The 27,594-nt window shown below is 41.4% G+C and overlaps 1 protein-coding gene across 2 annotated transcripts in view; it reads right to left on the minus strand.

Annotated features, from left to right (window-relative positions):
- Window positions 1-20,009: 20,009 nt before the first annotated feature.
- The window catches only part of ARID5B (AT-rich interaction domain 5B), a 179,703-nt gene continuing 172,118 nt past the window's right edge, over window positions 20,010-27,594 (minus strand). For both annotated transcript variants that reach the window (XM_030334493.1, XM_030334494.1), the window contains one exon: window positions 20,010-26,206. In XM_030334493.1, the coding sequence (XP_030190353.1) occupies window positions 24,041-26,206 (2,166 nt within the window). In that variant the 3' untranslated portion in view covers window positions 20,010-24,040. The remainder of the gene's footprint in view (window positions 26,207-27,594) is intronic.

Below are 27,594 nucleotides of genomic sequence, written 5' to 3' on the forward strand. Positions count from 1 at the left end.
AATGCTGCAATGAACAGGGAGGTACATATATCTTTTTGAGTTAATGTTTTTATTTTCTTCGGAGAAATACCCAGAAGTAGAACAGCTGGTAGTTCTATTTTTAATAGGGGAAACTTCATACTGTTTTTTCATAGTGGCTGCACCAATTTACATTCCCACCAACAGTGCATGAGGGTTCCCTTTTCTCCACATCCTTGCCACCATCCTTGCCAGTTATTTTGTTATTTCTTGTTTTTTTTTTTTTTTTTTTTTTTTTGATAATAGCCATTCTAACAGGTGTGAGGTGATATTTCACTGTGGTTTTGATTTGTATTTCCCTGATGGTTAGTTATGTTGAGCATCTTTTCATGTGTTTGTTGGCCATACAGATATATTCTTTGGAAAAAAATGTCTATTCGGATCTTTTGTCCATTTTTAAAATCAGATTGTTTTTTGCTATTGCATTGTATGATTTCTTTATATATTTTGGATATTAACCCCTTATCAGATATATTTTATTTGCAAACATTTTCTCTCTTTCAGGAGGTTACAGTTTGCCTTTTTATTTTGTTGATGATTTCCTTGGCTGTGCAGAAACTTTTTAATTTGATGTAGTGCCACCTGTTTATTTTTGCTTTTGGATTCAGATCCAAAAAAATCATCCTTAAGAGTGATGTCAAAGAGTTTATCACCTACGTATGTTTTTTTTCTAGGGGTTTTATGGTTTTGGGTCTTACGTTCAAATCTTTAATCCATTTTGAGTTAATTTTTGTGTACGGTGTAAAATAGTGGTCCAGTTTCATTCTTTTGCATGTGGCGGTCCAGGTTTTCCAAAATCATTCATTGAAGACACTGTCTTTCCCTATTGTATATTGTATCTTCTTAACTCTTTTGTCGTAAAGTAATTAACTATATATGAGTAGGTTTATTTCTGGGCTTTCTATTCTCTTCCACCGACCTACGTGGCTGTTTTTATACCAATACCATATTTCTTTTTATTACCATAGCTTTGTATATAGCTTGAAATCAAGGAGTGTGATTCCTCCAGCTTTGTTCCTTCTCAAGATTGCTTTGGCTATTTGGGGTCTTTTGTGATTCCATGCAAATTTTAGTATTGTTTGTTCTATTTTTGTGAGTAAAGCGCCAGTGGAGTTTTGATAATGATTGCATCGAATGTTTAGATTACTTTGAGTAGTAAGGACATTTTAACAGTATTAATTCTTCTCTCAGTTTTATTTTATATGTTTGGGGATTTTTAAAAACTGGCAACAAATAAACCAAAATATTAGTAGCAGTTATATTTGGATGGTAGGATTAGAGATAGTGACAAGCTTAAAACATATTTGCAAATTCTTTGACTTTCTTCATATCAGGAAGTGGTATCTGTGCCCCTTCTCCTTGAATTTGGGTGGGCTTAGAACTACTTTAGCCGAAGTGTGTAGTGGAAATGACCCTATGTGACTTCTAATGCTGGTTCATAAAAGGGTTCCCACCATCTGCCTGGGTCTCTGGAACACTCTTGGAGCCCCTACCTGCTAGTTATGAAATCTAGCTACCCTGAGACTACCACGTTGCGAGAAAGACAAAGCCACATGAAGAAGCCATGTACAGGCTCTCCAGTCAACAGGCCCAGCCAAGCCTAACCACGGAGTCATCTCAGCCCAAGCACTATGCATGTGAATGAAGAAGCCTCCACTTGGAGATAATTCTAACTCCCAGACATTCAGTTGTTCTTACCTGAGGTCCCAGATGTTTGGGGACAGAAACAGCCATCCCCAGTGCCCCCTGCCTGAATTCCAGAGAGTTTGTGAGCATAATAAAAATGGCTGTTTAATGACATTAAAGTCATTAAATGGAGGTAGTTATTTGGCAATAAATAACTGGAATGGAGATGATTTTAATTGTCTTTTTGGACTAATTAATAAACAAAAAGTGAAAAAAAACCCAAAACAAAACAAAACGAAAAAAAAAAAAGTATAGAATCTCAGCTGCTTCCCTCAGTAGATCTTTCATTAGACCAGGAAGGAAGAGATTGCTTGTCTTACCTTAAATGGTCTTTCATAGAAAATGTATCTGATACCTCTCACCTGCCATTATCTAAAAGATACCCAAAGGTGAAGATTCTTGGGTAGAAAATGATTGTTGTGAAGGGGAACATGATTCCCTGCTCTCTCTTCTTGGGGGCTAGCCCAGGATATGAAGAATTTTTCAGTTGGAGGGCTGCTTTCGAAAGCCTATCAGTTGGTAGTTAACTTCACAATACAATTATTACATTCCACACTGCCCTGTGTGGACATAGCTCCCTCTAACACAACCACAGTTAATCAGAATATTTGAAAAAGTTAGTTATACTTAATGAAAACTTATAATCCAGAGTTAAGCCAAAACTCTCTTGATGGAAATATTTCCAATATATTATGGGCTTAATTGTTAGGGGAATGGTAGCTGCTGCCACAAATAATCTAAAACTCTATAGTGGTTTTAATTTAATAGAAATATCAAGCATTCTTGCTCATGTAACAGTAATGGAAGGGTGATTGTGTTGGCGGGAGATCCAGAGACCCATTCGAACAGAGGCTGTGCCATTAACATGTGGCTTCCAAAGTCACCTTGGCAATTTTCTGCATTTCAGCCAATCAGAAGGGAGAAAGAACACACAAAAAAGCGGTTTGTGGCAGGTTTTATGGACCAAGACTAACAATGGAACACATTTCATTCCATTGACTAGCACTCATTCGCATGGCATCTCTTAAGTGCAAGGAGGCTTGGTAAAGTAATCTGTGAGCCTAGGAAGAAGAGGCAACAGATGCTGGTAAGCATTTAGCTGTTTTGCCATAATCTCTATGTCCAAAGATAGATAAACAAAATGGAGTCTTCTTTAAAGAAAATCTGGCAGTGCCTCTGGGTTCATTCTGAACATTGATGGTCATTGTTCAAGAGCTAAGTGAACAAAGATTAATGTGATTCCATTCCAACTTTACAAGTTTTACCTTTATTCAGTATATTATTGTCATCCACATATTTTTAAATAAAATAAAGACCAAAGGCTTATTAACTAAATTGCATATAGCAAGAAACATTCATATATATCATTTTATTTCATCCTCATGACAATCCTGTGAGATATATGTTTTGATTCTCTCCTTCCCACATTTTGCATATGAAGAAATGAGCCTTACAAGTAGAGTGGCTTGTCCAAAGTGGTAAAGCTAAAACTCTAATTCAGGACCTTTTATTTCAGAACCCATGATCCATAGCCATCTGTACTGAGTTCTGATTAATAGATATAAGCTGTCTGGGCCCTATCTGTATCTCCTTGGGACCTTCAATTTCCATGCAGGTTTGCTGCCAAGCTTCCAATTACAAGCCTCTTTCTGCTTGAGGGCTTCCTCTCTTGTTGCAGAGGAGCTGACTTTTACCAAACTTTTTCTTTATTAAACTTGCCTTAACCAAACTTGAGACGGGGTCTTCTGAGGCCTCTTTCTGATGAGGCTTCATTTTGGGGTCTGTCTTTGTCCCATTTAGTCCAGTTTTAGCAAAGTCCTGCTGTATCAGTTTAGTAAATATCTCCCATCCTCACAAAAAATGCAAAAACACGAATTCGAAGGGATACAGGTACCCCTATGCTTATTGCATTATTTACAGTAGCCAAACTATGGAAGCAACCCAAGTGTCCATCGACTGATGAATAGATAAAGGAGATGTGATGTGTGTGTGTACAATGTATATTGTATATATACAATGCATATATACACAATATACATATTCAATGGAATATTACTCAGCCATGAAAAAGAATAAAATCTTGCCATTTGCAACAACATGGATGGGTCTAGAAGGTATTATGGTAAGCAAAATAAGCCAAAGACAAATACCATATGATTTCACTCATATGTGGAATTTAAGAAACAAAACAAATGAGCAAAGGAAAAAGGGAGAGAGAGGCAAACTAAGAAACAGACTCATAACTATAGAGAACAAACTGATGGTTACCAGAGGGAGAGGATGAGGACATGGGGGAAATAGGGCATGGGGACTAAAGAGAACACTTATCATGATAAAAAAATAAAAATAATGAAATAGAAAAGCAAAGCATAACAAAGCAAAACCAATAAACACAAAATTTTCTTCTTTGACTCTGGCCTGCTTTTGGCAAAAATCCTATCAAAGTGGTTCAGCCAGAATTCTCCTTACCCCATGTTCCCTCCATCTGGTAATCCCCACTCTACTTGTTGGCTATAAATCTCCACTTGTCTATGTGGTACTCAGAGCTGAGCCTGATCTCACCCCCCCCCCCCCCCCCCCCCGCTAAGTAGTCCCCCTTGAATACAGTCTGCCTCACCATCTTTAATAAGTGTCATGAATATATTTTTCTTTAACAGAGATTTAAACCTAGTTCTCCTTGACTTCATAGCCAATGTTATGGTCTCTAACCTTTTGACAGAAGACTTGTAAAAAAGTCAAACTTGAACTTCCAGTAAAACTATATATAAATATGCTTAGAAACAAATACACAAATTTTATACATTTTTTATGCATTTGTTAAGAGAACTGACTGCGGGATTAGCCTGGTTGGCTCCAAGTCCTGCTCTGCCCCTCATGAGCTGGGAAAGTCACTTAACTCACTGTGCCTTTGCTTTTTCATCTATAAAATGGAAAGAATATCAATACATACCTTATGGAGTTGTTATGAAGATTCAGTGAATTAATATATATACGTAAGCACCTTGAACAATGTCTAAATATATAGAAAGCACTGTGAAATGTTTGCCATTATAATCACAATAATATATCTTTCTTTTTTTCTTCCTCCCTCCATCCCTCTTCTCCTTCCTTCCTTCCTTCCTTCCTTCCTTCCTTCCTCCCTTCCTTTTTCTTTTCTTTTCTTCTGTCTTTCTTTCTTTCCTTCTTTCTTTCTTTCTCTCTCTCTTTCATAAGCTTCACACCCAACATGGAGCCCAGTGTAGGGCTTGAACTCACGACTCTGAGATCGAGACCTAAGCTGAGATCATGAATCAGATGCTCAACCAACTGAGTCACTCAGGCACCCCATTACAATAATATATCATATTCATTATGAAGAGTATCTCCCCAGAAAAACTGAAAAAGATGAGATAAAAAATAGATAAAATAGAAGTGCAGTATTTTCTGTCTGCCTTCCTGAATTGGTTTGCACAGCCATTGGCCTTCTTATCCTCTCCTTCAGACATCACTAGGTTTGCCTCACTCACATTGATGGTCACTATGGGACATGAAGACTCACAGTCTGGGCCCGTTAGGATGCCATGATACACTTAAGGCATGCCATCTTGGAAACATGCTCTCAGTGAAGGCAAATGTGAATCCCCAGTCACAGAGCCAGGGTGTGCCTGACTCCTCACTTTGGCTAAACACAAGCTCATACCTCAGAGGGGCCTTCCTGAGCCCACCTCTTCAAGTAGTCCCCTCACTGTGATATTTTGTCCACAGCTCCTATTCCTTTCTGAAGTTATCTAATTTCTTCATTTGTCTGCTCCTTTATTGTCTACCCCCTTCATTAGGATATAGGATGTTGTCTATTTCATTCGCCTTATTTCCAGTGGTTAATTCATGCCTGGTACAGGGTAGGTGCTCAAAAGATATTTATGGAATAAATGAGTGATGGAAAGAACCCTCTGATGCTCCAGGGACCATACAAAACCATAAATAGGAAAATGAACCTGAGATCTTCTCTAAGCAACGCCTCTCCTGTCTTCTTTCTCTTGTTCCAGTTGAAGCTCAGAGAGGTTAGGAGGAGGTCCAAGAACTCATGCAGAGCCAGACAGAAGGCTCCCGAATATTTGACACACAGTGACCACATCATGGTGCTTTGCTCCATTGGGAGGAAATGGAGGAAAGCAGAAATCTTCTTTGTGGTTCAATAGATTAGAAGGTTGAAAAACCAGCTCCATCATCTTCCCACTGTGCATCAGAACAAATCATGTCTGTTCTACATGGTTTTGAAATAGTTTTAACCCTGAAGCAGAGAGAAGAAGGAAGAAAGGAAGCATTCTCCTCAGCCACATCAATTCCATTTGCCCTAAGATTTCGAAGGGAGACTAGATTCCAGGTCCATTTCAAGGGGCAAGATGATTTTCCCACCACACCATTCTGTTCACATTTCTTGAGGTTTTCCCTTATCTCCTTCTGGATTACATTCCACCTCATCTTGCTCTACCTGTGTTCTAGGTAAACCTCATCTTCTACATGTCCTTCCACATTCCCAACAAAAAAGGTCTCAGCTATTTATTGAGCTGGGACCTATTATATGCAGTGACTTTTGCCCCCTCTTTCTGTGAAGTCCTCAAATTTCTGAATAGCTGTATTAGCCCTATGTAATACTTATGGAGACAGAGACCCAGAAAAATTAAGGATTAATTTATCCCAGTAAACCACAATACTGGGGTTTGAAGCCAAATTCTTCAATTCCAAGGCACATTCCACTAAATTGGAGTTATTTCCTCTTACTACCAGGTATTTCAGTTAATATTGGACTTAACTGAAAATAACAGAATATCCAATTAGTAGCAGCTTAAACAAATGGGAAGCTTTTTTTTTTTTTTTCCCAGAGAACAGAAAATCAGGAGGCCAGGAATCAGGGCTGGTGCAGTGGTCCAATGATGCCAGTGGAGACTCAGTTCTTTTTTTGTTACATCCTGCTCTCCTTAACATGTTGGCTTCACCTTCAAGCAGGTTGCCCTTGGTTGTAAGATCATTACTTCACCTACAGCCTCATGGGCACATCCCCAATTAAAGAAAAAGGGGTAAGGGACAAAAGGCCAAAAGAATAATGTTGCCTGGATCTGTCATTTTTACAAATCTTTTCTTTTTTCACTCTAAAGATTTTTGTTTATATCTCTTTGCCTGAAAGGTGTCACAGGGCTGACTTTTGCTGTATGAAGAGAAGATCAGCTGGAGGTTGGGTCAACCAACACATCTCCAACTCAAACTCCTGACTGAAATTCTGTCTTTAGATACCTCCTTTCACATGGCTGCCTAATTGATTTCTGAGGTTCCTCAGAAACATCCAGAGGTTTTTTGAGTGTATAGGCCTTGTTTTACCATCTCTTGCACCCTTCATGGTGCTGCACACAGAACTGATCTCAGTACAGATTGATTGGAAGGATGTGGGAGAAGAAGAGCCTCAGAAACAGGTAATGTAGAGAAGACGCAGCCAAGGTCACAGGACACATTCCTGGGGTCCTGGAATCCAGCTGAAGCCTGCTGCATGTTTGGGTCATGGAAACATGCAGGGCCCAGAAGAAGGTAGAGTGGGTGTGAGCCATCATAGTCTGCCCAGCTAAGTGGAGGAAAAGAGAAGGCTTGAGTTGAACCTGTATCTGTTTTTGTCATCTAGCTCATTTTTATCTATAGAGAGGAAATGCTTGCACAAATAGTAACGACATTCTTTATAAGCCTGATTTCCTTTTAACTCTGTTAATGCCAAAGCCAAGTTCCCTGAAGGTTATATATGAGGGGGCCATCATTCTTTGAGGCGAGTGGGGAAGTCTGCGAGCTGTTAGAAATTCCCCTCCTCTGAAAATACCTCTTCTGCAGCTCTAGCAGCTGCACAGACCACCATTTGAGGTTCATTCTTTTGGGTCAAGACTTCACCTAGTATCATTTTCTTTAGTGCTGCCTCCCACCACTCAAACTTTGTTTTAAGACCATGGACATTCAAAGAAGAAAAAAAGTCCCTTATCACACTATCCAGGTAATCCATGTTCATATTTTAATAAATGAAAGTACTTAGTCTATATATTTGAAAACTTTCAATAGTAGAGCAAAGTAGAAAACAAACGGTAAAAGCCTGATCCCTCAAGCCTGTGTCTCTGTCCAAAGATAGCCAAGGATAAACTATTTCTGATTGCTTTCAGAAAATTTGTTTATGCCCATATCAGTGTGCTTGCATATCTATCTACCTATCATTATCTATTTGTATATACCTCTTCCCATGACACAAAAGGATGCTTCTGGACACATGGTCCTATAACAGGTTTTTTCCCTGTCTCTGTGCACACAGAACTAGTTCATTCTTTTCCACAGCTGCATAAGAATCCAAAACAAGGGAGTCCATAACCATTCAGTGATTCCTTCTCCCTGCAAGAGGTGTTTAAATAATTAGGAATATATTTCTTGGGTGCTTGGGTGGCTCAGTTGGTTAAGTGTCTGGCTTTTGATCTCCACTCAGGTCATGATCTCACCATTTGTGAGTTCGAGCCTCGTGTCAGGCTCTGTGCTGACAGCACAGAGCTTGCTTGGGATTCTCTCTCTCTCTCTCTCTCTCTCTCTCTGCCTTTCCCCTGCTTGCTCTCTCTCTCTGTCTCTCTCTCAAAATAAATGAACTTTTAAAAAAGGAATATATTTCTTACACATAATTCTTGACCAACATCTGTAGGTATATTTCTACAGGTAAATTCCTAGCAGAGTAGTTGCTTAGTTAAATGATACATATATGTTTTAGTCCATTCAGGCTATTATCACACAGTGCCATAGATTGGGGTGGGTGCTTATAAATAACAGAAATTTATTTCTTACAATTCTGGAAGCTGAGAAGTCCAAAGTTAAGGTGCCAACAGATTCAGCATCTGGATGAGAGCCCCTTCCAGGCTCCTAGAGAGCTGGCATTTCACTGTGTCCTCACATGGTGGGAGGGGTGAGGGAACTCTCTGGGGTCTCTTCTATAGGGGCACTAATCTCATTCATGAACACTCCACCCTCATTACCTAATCATCCCCAAATCACCCTGCTTCCAAATACCATCACATTAGGGATTAAGACTGAACATGTGAATGTGAGGACACAAACATTCAGTCTATAGTAGTACCTTTTTTTTTTTTTAACGTTTATTTATTCATGAGAGGGAGAGTGTGTGTGTGTGCCCGTGTGTGTGCATGCATAACATCAGGGAAAGGGCATAGAGAGAGAGTCCCAGGCACTGTCAGCACAGAGCTGGATGTGGGGCTCGAACCCATGAATGATGAGATCTTGACTTGAGCCAAAATCAAGAGTTGGACACTTAACCAACAGAGCCACCCATGTGCCCATTTAAAATCAGATTGATTTTGTCAAGTTTCCTTCCAGAAATGTACCAGTGCACCACCCCTTGCTGCAGTTCAATGTCTGTCAGTTCTTAACTCTCCATAGCCTTCTCAGAAAAGGGTCTCCTCAGGGCACCTAGGTGGCTCAGTTGGTTAAGTGTCCAACTTCAGCTCAGGTCATGATCTTGGGATTCATGAGTTCGAGCCGTCATGTCAGGCTCTGTGCTGACAGCTCAGAGCCTGGAGCTTGCCTCAGATTCTGTGTCTCCCTCTCTCTCTGCCCCTCCCCCGCCCATGCTCTGTCTCTCTCTGTCTCTCTCTCTTAAAAAATAAATAAACATTAAAAAAATAATAATGGGGTCTCCTCACTTTAGCTTCTCACAATCTTGAGTTTAAGAAAATCTCTTGTTGCTGTTTAATTTGCATGTCTTTCTTTATGAGTAATGTTGAGCATATTTTCATATTTACTGTCTACGTTTTATTTCACTTTTTGGTAGTTGACTGCTGATGGGTACTGCTTGTCATTTCTCTATTTTATTTGCATGAGCTTTCTAAAAATGAAAGAAATTAGCCCTTTTCCTATCACATGAGCTAAATATTTTCCCAACTTGTCATTTTTCTTTTCTCTCGGTTTATGGTATATTTTTACTCCAAAAAAATCCATTTTACATTTGAATCTTTGATCTATCTGGAATTAATATTAGTGTTATAAATGAGGAAGAGATATAGCTTTATTTTTCTTTCCAATCAGCCCATTTCTCCAACACCATTTACAGACTAATCACCTTCTCCTTAATATTTTGAAATGTTACCATTTCATACATCAAGATTCCACGTGAATTTGGTTTCATTTGTGGACCCTTCATTCTTATTCATTGATCTATTTTTACCTAATAACTTAAAGCTACCTATTGTAGCTTTAAAATAATTTTGGCATCAGACAGAGGCAGTTTTTGTCTGATTTTTGAGAAGTTTTCTGATTGAACATTTGTTTCACACACAAAAAATTTAACATTTTGTTAACTTAAAAATTGATATTTTCTGGGCACCTGGGTGGCTGAGTTGGTGAAGCATCCAACTCTTGATTTCGGCTCAGGTCATGATCTCACGGTTGTGAGATCAAGCCCCACTTTGGGCTTTGTGCTGGGCCTGGAGCCTGCTTAAGATTCTCCCTCTCTCAGCCAAAGCATAAGAGACTGTTAAAAACTGAGAACAAACTGAGGGTTGATGGGGGTGGGAGGGAGGGGAGGGGGGGTGATGGGTATTGAGGAGGGCATGTTTTGGGATGAGCACTGGGTGTTGTATGGAAACCAATTTGACAATAAATTTCATATATTGAAAAAAAAAAGATTCTCTCTCTCTCTCTCCCTCTCCTTCTGCCCCTCCCCCACTTGTGCACACTCTCTCTCTAAAAAAATAAATGCCATTTAAATTGGAATTTCATTCAATTTATGAATTAATTTAGGAAGAATTGGCATCTTCCCATCAAAGACAATAGTTTGTCTTTCAATGTCTTAAGCCATCTTTGGGTCTGTCAATAGATTATGAAAGTGTTTTTAAATAAAACCTTTGAAAATTACATGTTACATTCATGTCTAAGATTCTTTATGGCTGCTATTTTACATGAGATCTTTTCTTTTACCGCAATTTCTAACAAGTATGGTTTAGGAAATGCTACTGGTTTTATGTATCTACTTTGCAACTCATATCTGAATTCTCTTACTGTTTCGTGTTGTTTTCCAGCGGTTTTCTCAGGTTTTCTGGGCCTGGCATTGTCTTTTAGAATGTAAATTATCCCCAAAGGGGATATTGTCATTTGTTTGACTAATACCTGATGTTCTATCATATGAGAGGTTGTGCTATAGTTGCTGCACACTGAGTCAGTACTTTTTATACTTCCTTATTCAAGCAGGGACCCCAAAAGTCTTGCTTCCTCACCCCAACCACAGACTGTTCTGCTCTTAGTTCCTAGAACATTCCATGCTGTCTTGTTTGTGAAATTTCATGTATCTTATTTCCCTATTCATCTCTTCCCAGATCTCTCCTTAAAAGTCACTTCCTCCAAGAAACCTTCCCTTAATCCTAATTGAAATTACCATTCCCCTTAGCCTATGCTCTCACAGCTCTTTGTTGTCTCCTGTAATACTCAGCACACTTAGAAATACTGCTTTCATCTCTGTTTTCCTTGCTAAATTTCAAGCTCCAGAAGAAACAGAGAAGGGCTGCCTTAGGCAGTGCTCTAACTGGGAGTTCTTCACTATGCCTGACACATGGGGGCCATGTAGTGAGTATTTGTTGGATTGCAGCTGAAAGCAGCCTGCTGAGAATTTAGTATTTTGGTTTTTTTTTTTTTAATGTTTATTTATTTTTGAGAGAGAGAGAGAGTGGACAGGGGAGGGGCAGAGAGAGGGGGAGACAGAATCTGAAGCAGGCTCCAGGCTCTGAGCTGTCAGCACAGAGCCCGATGCGGGGCTTGAACTCACAGACTGTGAGATCATGATCTGAACTGAAGTTGGAAGCTTAACCAACTGAGTCACCCAGGCGCCCCCAAATTTGGTATTTCTGATGTCTTTGGTTTTCATCTTAGCACTCAGAAGAATTCTACCTTTGATTACATAATATATCTATGTGATTTTCAGCATGAAAATAATGTTGCTTTTTAATGATGGAGTAAATTAGGACAAGAGAAGGCCATAATCTTTCCATGCCTTTGTGAACTGCAAGAGATTTAAACTCTCCATCTTTAACTTAAAAGATGAATAATGATTTAGCTTCCCAATGATGTTATTTTATGGATGAGGATTTTTTTCTCCCAAAATATTCTCTGTGGGGATCAGCGTATCTCAGTTTGAGATGGATGGAGGAACCCTATCCGTTACACCTTTCTGTGGGTTCCTCTATGTAACCCACAAGAGGCAGGACACAGAAGACCAGGTTCCGATGAAAGGTTCCTGACGTGTCGGTGGACTACAGGCCAGCAGAGGAAATGGCCCAGTACAAACATGCTGCCGACTGTGTGTGTGGCCGCAGGGCCTGGATATACAATCAATCAATAAATGAACTTCCCAAAGATGTGCTTCCCAAAGTTTGGGTGATAGATCTAAAGAAGTTGGGAAAGAGCAGTCTCCAAGAGACCATACAGAGAGAGCCCAAGGTGCCCGGACGCAGGCCTCACATTTACTCCCATCAAGAGCCGGTGGCAAAAGTGGAAATCCTGAGGTGAGTTCCTACTGGGTCAGTTCAGGGCAGAGGCTGGGCGCTCAGACACGACAGCCATTCGTCGTGTTCATAGTCACAGTGCTCGCTGTAGGTGGATGACTATGGGCAAATTACTTACCCTTTCTGAGCTCCAGTTTCCTCATCTACAAGGAGTTTTAATGGAAAAATGAAACAAGGTGTATGAAGACCTCAGTGGCTTGTTTGCATTGAAACAAAGGATCAACAGACATTACTCTCACAAGGTCACTAACTCAGAGCATGCAAACAGTCCATTTTTCATCCACCAACATTGACATCCCCAGATCTAAGCTGCTTACTTAAGAAGATGATAAACCTGGTAAAGACCATTGCTCCTTGGTTCCCTTATATTCCCCAAATTAATGGAAGCTTGACTTCCTGGGTATGCCTTGGCTTAAACACATGGATGGAGTGGCCATCTTTCAGGAATCAGACATGTCAAAAGTGAGGGAGCATGGTCGGGACCTCAAGGATTAAAGAAGTCAGTAGGATGTTTTCCTACTATACAGTGAAACATCTTCCCATTCGGGCCTCTATGAAATAGAAGGGATGATGGACTAAGACATGCTCTTAGAAGCCAGAAGGTCTGGGCTTGAATTGTAGCCTTGCCATAAATGCTGTAGATGAACTTAGGCAAGTTGTTTAACTTCTCTCAGCTTTAGTTTCCACATCTGTAAAGAAGAAATAACATAACCCCAGAGGGTTGTTATGAGAAGATTATATATGTGGGAGCACTTAGCACAGTACCTGGGTTACACAAACACACACACACACACACATACATGGAGGAGGAGAGGGGGAGGAGGAATTGTAAATGAATCCTCCTGGCTCATGGAAACTAGTCCCATTACTTTGCAGCCTCAGTTTCCCAGGACAAAATGTGGACACCCCCACCCACGGGATCCTGACCCTCTTGCTCCAGGCAGGCCTGTTTGCTGTTCCACACAGAGCAGTGTCCCACCCGCACACAGATCAGAAGCCAAAGTTGGAAATCAGTCCCAACATGTTCTTGAAATCTGCAACAAATTTGGTGCTCTCATTCAACCGGCAGGCACCACTGTAATAAGTGTTTGCTGGCCCCACCCGGGTCTGAGGTGGAGGGCTGGCTGTAGGGACCCCAGGAGGAGGAGAACGGAAGGGAAGGGCTTAGGGACAGAAATATGTGCTCTATGGAAGATCTGAGCCCTGCTAAGGAGATTCCAGACCCTCATCCTTCTCTGTATTAGGCAACCAGGAAAAAATCCCACCTTGCCCTGAAGGTAGATGGGGTGGGTAGGAAGAGAGGAAGTAAGAAGGAGTGTTGACAACACAAGCGAGTTTCAGGAGGTATCTGTGCGAATACTGAACACCGACCAGCCTGAGCTGGGAAGGAGCCACCCAGTGATGGAGAGCTGAGGTGCTGGAATGAGCTGGGCCTGGTTCAAACCTTGTGTCTACTACTCACTTCCCCAGGAGCCTTGGGTCACGTATTTAGCCTTTGTATCCCTGTGTCTGTCTCTCCAGGGTGTTATGGGGGTACGTGGGCTAAAAGCATTTGAGGCTCTGGGCGAGGGGCTGACGTGTGGAACCCATATAGAACAGACTTGATACATCCCGTGAGAATGGACCTTGGAGTCGGATGCACAGCGATCCCACCCGTCAGCATCAGTAGTGATGTTAGCGGCACGGAGGTTCCCTGCTTGTGAAGTGTTTTCATATAGTGACAACACTGACGGGAGACCAGGCTGGACTTATTCATCCCCAGTTTACAGATGAGTTAACTGAGGCTTGGAGGCTGCAAACCCACATGTCTTTACTCCGCGTGCAGTATGTGTCAATTAATTTATTTTATAAAGTAGGAGTCATTTCAAATACACAAAATGTGTCATAGTACATCCCTACTTTGTTTCCACTTAAAAATTCAGTGAATGTTAACCTTTTGCCATCTTCCCCCAGATGTCAAAAGAACTAAATTTCACAGGCAGTAAAAGGCCTCCTCTTCCCCCATCAGATTCTCCTCCTGTAAATAATCTGATGTTGTGCTGCTGTTTATGTCTTTACACATTCATTAAATACATTCATTACAGTATTACCCTACTTATGTTTTTAATTCTTATACTATGAGAACTTTTTTGTAATTTTTTTTCACTCAACATTAAGTTTTTCATCAATTCTTTACATTGATGCATAGACAGTTGGCCTCGTAGGGGTGCCTGGTTAGGCCTCCGACTTCAGCTCAGGTTATGATCTCATGGCTTGTAAGGTCAAGCCCCATGTTGGGCTCTGCACTGACATCTCAGCCTCTGAGCCTGTCTCCCTCTCTGCCCCTCCCCCCACTTGTGTGCGTGCATGCGCGCTCTCTCTCTCTCTCTCAAAAATAAACATTTAAAAAGCTAAAAAAAATTAATTGCAACTACCGTGTATTATTCCATATACTTATTTACCCTTTCTTCATTAATGGAATTTTATTCTGTTTTGTGTCTCTGTGTCCCTCTGTGTGTGAGGGAAATCAACGTTGCAACATGCCCCTTTTAATACAAGTTGTGAAGGTTCTCTGCATACATCTAGAAGTGTTCTTGCTGAGTTTGTAGTAAGCACATCTACAGCTTTACTAGATTCTGCCAAATTGCTTTCCAAGTCATTTTGTTAAATTTACCGTTAGGTAACTTTTGGTTTTATTGCTACTCTGAAAGGAATTTTTTTTTGAGTATCATTTCCATTGTTGCTGGTAGATAAAAATGTTACGGACTGGGGTATTTTCATCTTACATCCAGCAAATGTACTGAGCTCTCTCATTCTTTATAAAAATTTATCTGTAAATTCTCTTGGATTTTTCTGGATAATCATATTGTTATGAAAATTTTCAATTTTATTTCTTTCTCTCTAAACTTTACGCTTTTTTATTTCCTTTCCCTGTCATACCACAGTGCATAGGACCTAGAGTACTATGTTAAATAAAAGCAATGACGTGATGGTAAATGTCTTTGTGTTCCGAATTTTTAAGAGGGTGAAAAGCAAGTAAAACAAATTCGATGATAGAAATTAGGACAGTGATTACCTCTTGGGTCAGAGCAGGTCAGTTGACTGGAAAGTGTCATGAGAAAACATTCTGCCAAAATAGAGGTATACTATATTTTGTTCTTGGTCATGCTCATATGGCTGTGCACATGCGTCAAAGTTCATTGAACTGTACCCTTAAGATTTGTACGTTTTACTGCCATTTGCCCATTTCCTTCCTGATTTCTAGGAGCTCTTTATATATTACACAGATTAGCCCTTTTTGATGTGAATTGCAGTATTTATCGGCAATGTAAAATTTGCATTTTGAATTTGCTTATATTTTGCACATAGAAATTCAATTTTTACATAGGTAGTCATCTTTTATAGTTTGTGAATTTGGAATCACAGTTAGAATGGCTTTCCCCGCTCCAGGAGTATAGAACAATTCTCTCACGTTTTCTTCTTTGAAATTCATCTGTGCATTGTTGTGTACTGTTCCAAGTTTCCACCCACCTTAATCATTTTCCAGATGGCTTTCATATGTTATAGTAATAGGAGTTTTAATGTTTCACCAACTTGGTATCTCTAGGATGAACCCTTCTTGGGCATGGTAGAATACTGCTTTTAATACATTTCAAATGCGTACATCCTTTTAGTATGTTGTGCATGCACATATATGTAGAAGACGTATTTATGTGTGTGAATGCGGATGTACATTTATAAACAGAAATTTTTATATTTTTCTGATATTTTACTTGGGATTGCTGCATCTGGTTTAGAAGTGAGATTGATCTGTATTCTTTTTTTCTTTCACTGTCGTCCTTTCTTGAGTTTGGTTAATGAGGTCAAAATAAACCCACAAAAAGAACTGAGTAGTTTTCCTCTTTTTCAATTCTCTGACGCAGTTTTTAAAACCATCTTGGCCTGGTGCTTTTTTGTGGAGAACTATGCGACACCTGATCAAATCTTCAGTTGTTATTTGAGTTTTATATTTCTTGGGAAATTTTTGTTCGTTTCTAGCTTTGTAGAAAATGGCTCCTTTCATCTAACTTTTCCAATGTATAAGCTTAAAGTTAATGCTGTCCTCTAATAATTAAAAAAAATGTCCTTTTTTTCCCTTTTATAATACTATTTCTTGATGTCTTCTCTCTTTTTTGCCTCATTAATTGACAAACAACTTTAGGGTGTTATGTGACATTTTTGGCTGATTGCTTGAATTTCTATGTCAGGGTGGCAGGAAGCAGGAGAAGAGTTGCACACAATAAGAAAAACCTGCCGTTTTGTTGTTTTTGTTAATGTTTTACTTATTTTTGAGAGAGACAGAGACAGAGACAGAGCGTGAGCGGGAGTGAGAAAGAAGGAGACACAGAATCCGAAGCAGGCTCCAGGCTCTGAGCTGTCAGCACAGAGCTTGGCATGGGGCTCGAACCCACGAACTGTGAGATCATGACCTGAGCTGAAGGACGCTTAATAGACTGAGCCACCCACGCGCCCCAAAACCTGCCCGTTTTGATTGGTTATCAAAAAGCTCAGTGATGGCTTTATTTCCCTCAACTATAGAATAGGAATAAATACAGTATCTACCTCATGGGATCCTTGAAGATGGAATGAATGAATACCAAGCAACCAACCAGCCAACAAACAAAACAAAACATTTAAAGCATAAAACATATGGAGTTCTCACCACCGTTGGGTGTCTGTTGTTTTCATTATGTGTAAAGGAGAAATAAAGGGACATACCCAGGTCTGAGGTACAAAGACCAGGACACTGAAAATATTTTGTCATGGATTCCTCCACACTTGGTCCCTGGGCCCCTCTCTCTCTTCTTGATAATCTCCCTCATGCTGAATACTCTCCCGGTGTCCAGAGTTAATTTCAAATTCCCAAGGGGTGAAGCAGCATGGCTTGAACACGGCCACACAAACATTGCAGAGACTTTCTGGAAGTTGTGCTCCAGCCTTACACAATCAGATTTAACATAAAAAGCAGGACTGGATTACAAAATGCTGTAATTGCAGACTTCTTTCTTAATGCTCTCTCAATGATTAGTTCATTCAGTTAAGTATTTAAATGCCTGTGATGTGTTAATCCGGAGCGAAAAATAGTGTCAAATCTATAGCCACCCCCAACTGATTAACGAAGTTTTGCCAAGAAAAGACTCAATGTTGACTGCTTTAGTGTTCATGTTAACGTTTATATGCAGATATTGACCTATCTGTAACAGAGTCTATCTGTACGTGAACACTAACCAATTAGACCTTCTGGAGCTGTGCTGTTCAACGTAGGAACCACTAGCTACAGGGGGCTATTTAAATTTACATGAATAAAAATGAAATACAATTAAAGAGTCAGTTCCTTCATCACACTAGGCACCTTTCAAGGGCTCAGTAGCCACACTGGTGGGTAGCTACAGTATTGGAAAGCTTTGAATTATAAAATATTTCCATCATCCCAGGAAGTTCCACTGGACAGTTCTGTTCTAGAAAGAGTTTCAACAATAATTAAAATAGTACTAGTTCTTGTATGGATGCCTCAGGGAACAGATCACCTTGTCCTTCCTCGGTTGGCTGAATGCCTAGGGTTATGGCTAGCATGATTAAAAATAGTTCGTTCTTTTAAGCAGGTTAAACAAATACTTTGGAATGTTTTTTATCCTAGGACTTAGCCTGGAGATTCCAAAATCCAGGAATTCTGAATTGGCAAAGCCTAAATTAACATGATTTACTATACTCCCTAGGCCAAGCTTGAAGACTATGCTTTCTTTCACATTATTCCTGGCCAGAGGTCACCCCTCACCCCACTCCTGCCTCCTGCCACTTATATACTTGTTGTTGTAAATGATCACCCATTTCCTGGTCACTATCAGCCCTCAAACATTTGTCAACTTTGGCCACTTTCCTAGAATAAATCATTGGGCATTTTCATTGCTTTTGCACTATGAGTGACATCTTTAGCAAAAGCACCCTCCTTCCCAACAGTATTTGCCAGCTAGGCCTGGTAAAAATAGATAACTTATCATGATGTTTCCTGTTGTGTATGATTCAAGTATCAGATCTATAAATGCTGAATGTGTCATAGATGGAAGAACATTTTTTTTTTTATGTACTCATAGCAGTTCACATGATATGGTGAAATACACATGAATCAGAGTGAAGGCAAGGAGACCCTGAGACTACCGGTCCTGTGTTTGGAGTGTTTGGATTAACAGAGGGATAATAGCCAGCAAGAAAAGGGAGTAGCCCAGAACATGTTGCTGTAATTCCTGCTGGTCTGAGAGGGTGAGCAGGGTCCTTTCCATGGTAAGAAAAAGGTCCTAGTGTCTTTTATAAAAATATATGTGTTTCCCCACCCCTAATCCCCCTCAGAGTTGTGGCCACATGCTTGCTAGCAGATTACTCTCTCCTGTCTATTCCAAGTCCATCCTGACAAGATGGTGGGGGTTGTAAAGCAAGACCCTCACCAAAGACTGTCCACCTTCTCCCCTGCCCTAATCTCCATTAAGAAGGGAGCACATAGGGTACTACTTTGTGAATGCCTCATTTCAACTAATAATAAGCTGAGCAAAACCAGGGGGAAGCCTGAAGGCAGAGGATTAAGGGGACAAAAGATCAGAAATCTTTGTCCATCATCAGCACAAGTCAGAATACGCTGTTTGCCTAGCTTTTCACCCCTCCCTGAGTATCCATCAATTGTCCCATTTAATCCATTGCTGTCTCTTCACCCTTCTTTCTAACCATCTCTGAATGGTGTCCACTCTACCATTCCACCACCCCAACTGAAATGACTGCCATCTTGGTATTAGATTGCTCACAGTCTGCCTTCACACAGCAGCCAGCGACACCAAAAGAAATCTGAACACATTACCTCCCTGCTTAAACCTCTTCTTGCTTAGGAAAAAGACCAAAATGCTCAGCCTGGTCTGTTATGTTCTACCGAACTGGCCCCTGCTATACTCTTTCACCTCACCTCAACCTCAACCTCATGCCCTGGACCTTGTCAATTATGCTTCTGTCACGCAGGCTTTTTTTTTTTTTTTTTTTTAATACCTATGATAAACCAAATTTGTCCCTGCTGCCGGGCCTTTGCACATGCAGTGCCCTGTGTTTGGACTCCTCTTTTCCCAATTCCCTCTCACCTGGTCAACTCATGTTTCTTCTTCACATGCCAGTTGAATCACCACTTCCTCCTCATGTATCACTTTGTTACCATACTCCTCTCCCTGGGAACTAGGTCAGGTCAAGGTTTTGTATTTATATGACTACTTGATTGACTGTTTCTCATAAGATTTATAAGTTCCAGAGACAATATTTATCTTTTACTCACCATTGTATTTCCAGCTCCTAACACTAAGCCCGGCAGTTCAGGCATGAGTAAATCTTTGTTGACCAAGTAAATAGACAGTGACTTTTGTCATCTGCCAGGAGTGGAGCATGGCATACAAAGGAAGTCATAGACTTAAGAGCTCTGGGTTCAAATCCTAACTCAGTTTGTTAGGTGACCTGGGGCAAATTGCCCTCTCTAAGCTTTAGTTTTCTCATCAATAAAACAGGCGTACCTGTATTCACGTGTGGGTGTGAAGACTGTGTGTCACTTGGGCACCCAGCAAATTCCCAACGAAGTAGACACCATCATCACCATTACCAATTATCATCATCATCACCGCTATTATCCAATTTGGCGACAACGGGGTGCAAAAAAGTCCTGAGGCCACAGGACTCCTCAGGAAGAAGTAACAGATTGCTTACACCCAAAAGGAAACAGATAGTAACATTTTTTATTAAATATTACAGTGGATCAAAAAGTACAAAATATCTCTTGCCTGCTATGTGATTGGGAAACTATTGGCACGTAATACAGTATCAAAAGCAGTAATAAGTACAATTTGGAAAACATACAAAATTGAGTGTTTATAGTTTTGGCTCAGCATTCTTCTGGTAGTGTTTAAACTAATGCAAAGGTTACTCAATAACCTCTCCATTGGGAAACTATGTAATATCACTGGGCCATGTTGCTATATACAAATAATCACCTTACAGAGCATAGAGGTTACATAGCTGGAATCACCAAAAGTATACAATATTTACAACACAGGAAAGTTTAAAAAAGTATAAACAGCCAAGAGATTATGCTGCTATTTTCAGACATATTTCAACCATGGGGAGACAAGCAGAATATCAAATACATCAACAGCCAACACTGGAATTTAAGTGCTCAAGATACTCATTGCAATGGTGTGGGTCTCACTGGGGCAAACTTGTTCCCATTTCTCTTTAAATCTGGGACAAGAGTAAAACTGGACCAGATGGGACTTGGCTGACCACCACCAAATGTGACTTTGTGGGACAACAAGTGAAGAGAAAGAAATGGTTCTCTTTGAAGGCACACTACATAAAATATTTTTGTGGGATCACCTCGAAATTTCCATCAGACACACCAACACAGTGAAATACAGTACTTGAGAATTCATGCACCAGGTCAGAAAGTTGTAAAGTCAACATTGAGTTTTAATAAACCCTTCTGTATATGCCCTGATAAACAAGTGAACTTAAGAGCTTCTAGCTAGTAAATAAATAAGTCAGTCCTGTGGCAAATATTACAAGTTCCAATCACTTACTAGAAGAATACTTAATTCTGAATCTCAGTTGGGCTGGGGTTTTGTTGTTGTTGTTGTTTTGTTTTGTTTTGTTTTCTCTGTCTCTTTTTCTTAAGTTGCCAAATGTTAAACCAGAAGTTGCATGGAAAGGTTTTTTTTCTTTCTTTCTTTTTTTTTTTTTAATATTATTTAGAATCTCCAAGTGTCCAGTAAATCACGGACTTAGTGCTATTTTGAATTGCAACATTTCTTGGAAGCCACACTCAGTAAATAGATTTATGACTCCATTGCCAATTAGATTCCACAGTTTCCTTTACTAAACTACCAATAACAATGCTTTGATTGCACAAAGAAAGGCTTGGGCAATTCCATTCAATAATAAGGCCCCTTGAACTCAAACAATGCAAACAAAGCCCTATTTAAGACTTTTTAAAATGTAGTTCTCAGCCAATGAAGAATTCAATGGTTTTTTTGAAAGATTTCCAAGATCTCTGTTCGGAGTTTTAAAACAAATAACACACTGCTTCTGTTGGGAATGTATACCCCCATCTCTCTTTATTTGTCCTGATGTTTTGCCGAGGGTATGAGCTTCCTCAGACAGAAACAGTGAGTCTCCTCTCGGAAGAGATGAGGAAAACAAAAGCTGGACTATGTTAACATTGTTTGAAAATGGTGTGATCGAATTCCAACATGATGAAACCAGACTGAAATCATTGTAGCGGGGAAAACAAATGCCCCATATTCCAAACGGATAGGTGAGCTCCACCAGGGACAGACGGCCCCCACTCCTTTGAGAAACAGACTCCTAGAGACCATGTGCTAGGGTCTAGCCCGTGTTCTGCTGCAGAAACACTGGAGTTTCCTTTTTCTTCCATGGCCTCTGATTCTGTGACCATTCAATCTAGTGCAACTTGCTTATATGTGTCCTGGCTAGCAATTTGCCAGCTGGAATTGAGATTTTTTTCCCCCTCCATCTTGTGCAATAGCAGGATAATCTGCACTCACACATTTATAATCTATATTCTACTAGTCTATCTATGGTATATATATATATATATATATATATGTAAAATTCCACAGGAAGGTAAATAATTAATTGAAGCAAATGGAACTCTTAACACTAGATCTCTACATTCTTTTGTTTCCACCTTTGGATATTAAGTATGTTACATTGAATATTTGGCTTCATGTCATGGAGACGCTTCAATACAAATGTATGGCATGCATGGCTTTAAGAGCCGCAGTGTCCTTGTTTACCAGTTGTGATTATTTTGCAGTCGAGTTACCTATTTAGAAGTTGAAAATTGTCATCAAAATTTTCATAGAATTAAATATCTCAGAGGTAAAGGACTGGTTAACTGTGGTTCTAATGTCTACTGGTAGTGTTGGGGGAGGGAAAGGTTGGCTGGGGAGTTCACCCAAGCAGTCTTATCAGCAGGGATGGGACTTGGAAAGAAAATCCACTCTGTATTGACTGACTTTTAACACACTTAGAAAATGCATCCACCTCGATGTTACATCCCAGCAGCGCATGGAATAAAGTGGCGAGAATGACCATACACATTCTCCACATCTTTTGACTGCTTGAACAACTTGGCCATTTCTTCCAACAATAAAAGAAATCGTAAAGTGGACTGTCTTGCCAGGTGGTTAAAAACATGACACGACCCACCAGATGTGCGTGCATACTCACAAAACTAACGCCCCATAAACCCAAAGAAGAGGGCTTTCTTTTGAAATGGGTAATCCAGGATGCCAATTATCCCAGAGATGTGGCCTGGGAGGCTCTTCTTGAGAACAAGAAACCAACTTGATGAAGGCCATGTGACTACCTATTATTACTCAAAAGACCGCGACCCAGGGAAGGTATCAGGTGCCCGGGCCTCCAGCTGCTCCTTTTCTTCCGGATAGTGGGGCTCCTTCTTCTTCCCCAACCCCCTTTCCCACACTGTTTAAAGGGATCGGTGCCAACACCAATGTAAATCATTTTGGCTTCTGTTCTAATTTCTGAAATTCCTAAAATATCTGCGCAGCCCACAAATATGTCCTCTAGACTCTTGTTGTTCAGCAGCTTGCTGCCAGTGAGGTTTTTGTTTTTATGATTCCTCTGGTATGTAGGACAGTTTCACAGCCTAGATAAGGTAAGGACAATGCTCGATATTTTCACATAACCCAATACTTCAAAGCAAAGCATTTGGCCGGGTAAGCAGTGTATAAGCTCTTTCGACTATGCCATTTATGAGGAACAAAATCCTTAAGTTGCAGATCTGCAAAGGAACATTCTTTGCACTATTGTGTGCTCAACTGTTTCTTTTTCATTTGTTCCACTAGAATCAGTTGCTTCAATTTGTAAACAATAACTTTACCACCCAAAGCTGCTCAAAATGATAAGATGTGGAAAAATTACAAACACACATCAACAACTAGGACAGTCAGTCAGCCTTTAAAAAACAAAACAAAACAAAATAAAACAAAACAAAACAAAAGACCTGCAAACAAAAGCGATACTGTTTAAAAAAAAAAAAAAAAAGAAAAAAAAAAAAAGGACAAGAAGGAACCGGGAGAAAATGGAACTACCTGTATATAAATTAGGTGAGCAAACAGTGATACGGGTAGTTTTAAGAAGCAAATATATACAGTCATTTTAACAGTGTTTACTTCTCTGGATTGTTTAATAGTGTCAAAATGAAAGATCTACTGAAGTTTCACTATACATTGCATTGATTGAACCTTGGAGAGTTTTGTGGGAAGAGGGGCATCCCTTGGCAAATGTTTGCCAGTCTTCCTTGCCCCTTCCTTTGAAATGCCTGCCCCCTCCCCCTTTTTTCTTTTCTTTTTTTTTTTCTTTTTTTCTTTCTTTTTTTTTTTTTTTTTTTTTTTTTTTTTTGCCCAGATTGTTCCTGACCATCCTCAAGACGGGGTCCTCTAAATTCTTCCTGGATACACAAAAATCCCTTCACAAGACCCACATGCAAAGGGAACCATCTAGGCGCCAGGGCATCTGGGTTGGAAGGGGCTGGAGACCGACTAGCCAAGGCTGGAGTCGTCCCAGGAAAAATCAGGTATGTTCACCTCCCTTCTCGGCATGTTCAGCCCCTTTGGCTGGGACTGATCTTACCCCCGGATTAGAAGAAATACTGACTTCTAATTCTATAAGCCATCACCCCCAGGGTAAGGAGTGCAGCTCTGGGCTTACAGTTTTGTACTGGGGTGTACGGACGACAGCTGAGAAGACGGAAAGGCAGCTTGAGGATTTATAGCAGCTAGAGGGTAAATGCTGTTGTGCAAAAGGTCCCCGTACGAACTTCCTACAGGTGTGGCCGCAGCCAAGTGTCTGTAAAGCTGCTGAGAATTTGTCGGCGACGTGAAGATTCCTCTCTGCATCACAAGCGAGTGGAAAGCCAGGGGCTGCATGAGTGGAGAAAGCACGGTCTGGTTTTTCAAGTACTGCAGAGAATGGGAATAGCCGGCCGGGAGCCTGGAGTTGAGGCCCGAGCCACACAGGCTCCCGGAATACAAACCTGGGAAGATGGGGGACGAGAGCGGAAGCTTGTGGCCCTCCGATGGGCCCCCCGAGTGCGCGCTGTGTGCCGCCTTGCCGCCTTCGCTCTCCGGCTCCGAGGCCTTCTCCTTCGCACAGGCCTCCTTGGATGGGTCCAGGGGCGACACCGCCCGCGCCTTCTTCCCGGCAATCACGAGGTCCAAGTCCTCCAGGCTGCGCTTTATGGGGCGCGCGGCGCCAATGTTCTGGGGGCTCGATTTCCGGTGCAGGACGGGGTGGACCATGCCCTCGATCTTCCTGAAGTTCTCCAGTCTCACGTGGTGAGGTTTTCCCGACCTGGAGAGCGATTCGGGGTACTTTTTAGGGGCCGACATGGTCATGGGCGATACCCGGCAGGCTTTGGGGTGGCAGTCTCGCCCCTGGCTGTTGAGGACCTGGAAGTGGGGGGCGCCCTTGCTCTCCTGGGGCCCTGGGGCCGAGTGCGCCAGGCCCAGGACCTTGCCCGTGGGCTTGTGCAGGTTCTTGGGAAGGCTCAGGTCCGTCGGCTGATCATCCGTGGGCGCTTCGGCCGTGGCCGACTTTTTGTCTTGCAGATGTAGCGACGCGAGATAATTCCCGTGGAGCTTGTCTTGGTGTTTGTGGGAAGGGAAAGAGCTGTTTTCTGATTCCCTGTACATGTCCCTGCAAGGGTACTTGGCTGTCTGCTCGTTGTGAAGATGGTGTTCAGTGTGTCTGTAGAGGCTGTGGAGATGAGGAGAGGAGTAGAAGTCAGCCAGGAAGCTAGGCATGTGGGAGTGAGGGAGCGCCCTTTTCTCCAGAAGCTTCTCCTTGCCCTCCTGAATTTCTTGCTTCAGGACGTAGGAGTCAGCAAGGGGGCTAAGGTGATGCTTGGAGAGACTGCAGCGGTAGGGATCTGATCGACCCAGCTTGTCATGCTTAAAGATGTCACTGATGCTCTTTCTGTCCTCCGAGGGCTTGCTTCTGAAACTCTGCACGTGCTGAATCACTGATGGCCGGCTAACGGCCATGTGGTCAGTACTCTGGCCATGGTGGGCCTGGGACAAACCTGAACACAGGTCATCCCTGGCAATGAGTTTCTTTTTGCTGATCAAAGGGGGTGGGGAGCCATAGGGGTAGCTGCCAGAGAGGCTGGCCCCACTGACTTGGGACAAAAGTTTCTTCTTGGCCAGTGGGGACATGATGCCTGGGTTGCCCCTTGAGTAGAGCAGAGGGGTGTAATTGAGCCCGTGGTTCTCATTCATGGGCCCAGTCAGGTCTTTGTCTTTGAACATGTCAAATGACTGAACCACAAGGACCTTCGGGGTCTGCTTTAGGGCATTGTGGATGTCATCGCTGCCCAGCTGGTCCACCTTCACGGTGCAGTTGGCAATGTAATCCGCCATTGCGGGTAGCTTGTCATCCTCTATCTCATTCTGGTTTGCCAGGGGTGGCTGTGTGGTGGGGAAGCCAGGGAAGGGCGCTTCTTGGAGGTCATTTTCAGGGCTCTCTGTAAAACAGCAGGGCTGGGGTTCTTGTTTCGAGTCCACAAGAGCGCTGGGAGAGGTGAGTGGCTGTTTGCCGGCCCCGGGGACAGGGGCTGGACCCCTTTCGGGGGCCGGAGGGGCACTCGGGAGTGGAGGAGGAGGCCCCTTCTCTCCCACCTCTTCCACTACCTTCTCACTGTCGGCACCTTGATCTATGTCATTGTCCTTTTCTGGGTCTGCCCTAGACCCCAGGGGCCTCGCTGCAAAATCCTGGTACCCTTCCATTTTTTTCTTCACATCTGCTGCCGGGAGAGGCTCCGTGATGCTCTTCTGATTTAAAGTCTCTTGTTCCTTCTCTGGCTCTGATGAGACCTGATAAAATATTTCAAAAGACAGTCAGAAGGAAGCCAAATGCGTTGACACATTTTGCTATGAAACAAAATATTACACGCAGCAGTTTTTCTTGAAAACAGGCTTGTCAATCAGCTCAGGGAGTTTCTGTAAAGCTTTATTCTGCACCACCCCCCCCCCCCCATCACAGCTCTAAACAAAGAAATCTAAATTACAGAAACATGAGGGTAGATAGGCGCTCTAGTCCCTTGTGAGACACCTATCAAATAGCAAAGTGTATACGATCTTATCATTCCTTGATTCTAATATATAGGTTAATTCTGAGGTTGTTTTTTTGTCAAATCAGTCAATTATCCAAATGGGTTTTAAATTACATGTTGCGCTTTATGACACTTTGGAGAAAGATTTTTTTTTTTTTTTTGAAAGCATCTCTCTTTCAAAAACCAACCAACCCCATATCAACAACAGGCAACAAACTTCCTAGAACCCCTTGCCTTTCTTTGAGACAGCAAATCTCATCCTAATGTGTTCAGTATGATGCCTAAAATTAGCAATGCTTAAGTGTTAATTTCTACTCGGTGCCATATGACATGCAGATAATGCTAAAATATTAAAAAATTATGCGGATGCAACACCAGCCTGTCTACCTGAGGGACAGAGGACTCAAAGTCCTTCTAGGCTGCAGCAAACTATATTTCTATTAAAGCTGAAAATGAAGTTATCAAAATTCAGGCAGTGAGCACCACCACAAATGCAGCTTTTCTATTCACTGAAATACACTATGGTCAATGAGATGGGTGTGCGCTTTATGTGTCCCTATTGACAGAAGTTGTGGGCACAATTTGACCCATTCATTGCATTATGTAGCTGTGCAAAGTTTGACCTTAGAAGGTCATTTTAACTTTCCATCTGTGACCCAGCTGGCTGACAAGCCCTTTCAAAACTGTCACTCTGCCCTGACGTGTCTAAGAGGAGAACAGTCACAAAACAGTTGTATTGAGCTGGTCTTTTTTCCAACCCCTGCCCACCGCCCCCCGCCCACCATCATCTCATCCCTTGAATGTTGTTCCTCTTTGTTAAGAAAAGAAGTATCAACCACATTAACATCTTCGGGTAGGACTGAGGATGCTGGTGTAGGGGTGCACAGAAAAAATATTTTAAAGAAATCAAACCCTTTCAGAGGTATTTCTCCTTAAATCTACTTGAAGATAACTCTGTCTTTTAGGGACGTGTAAGACCTAATAGCTTTTGCTTCTCTTCTCTTTTTTTTTTTTTGTACTAATAGTTGCCTTTTCCAGTACAAATATCATTACTTGTTCTACATTAACAATCATCATTGGTCCCCTGAGCTTATACATTACATGAAAATACAGAAAAATGAGTACAGCAAGGGAAAAAGGCAAATTGCA

Source organism: Lynx canadensis, chromosome D2, assembly GCF_007474595.2.
Source record: "Lynx canadensis isolate LIC74 chromosome D2, mLynCan4.pri.v2, whole genome shotgun sequence".
NCBI lineage: Eukaryota > Metazoa > Chordata > Mammalia > Carnivora > Felidae > Lynx > Lynx canadensis.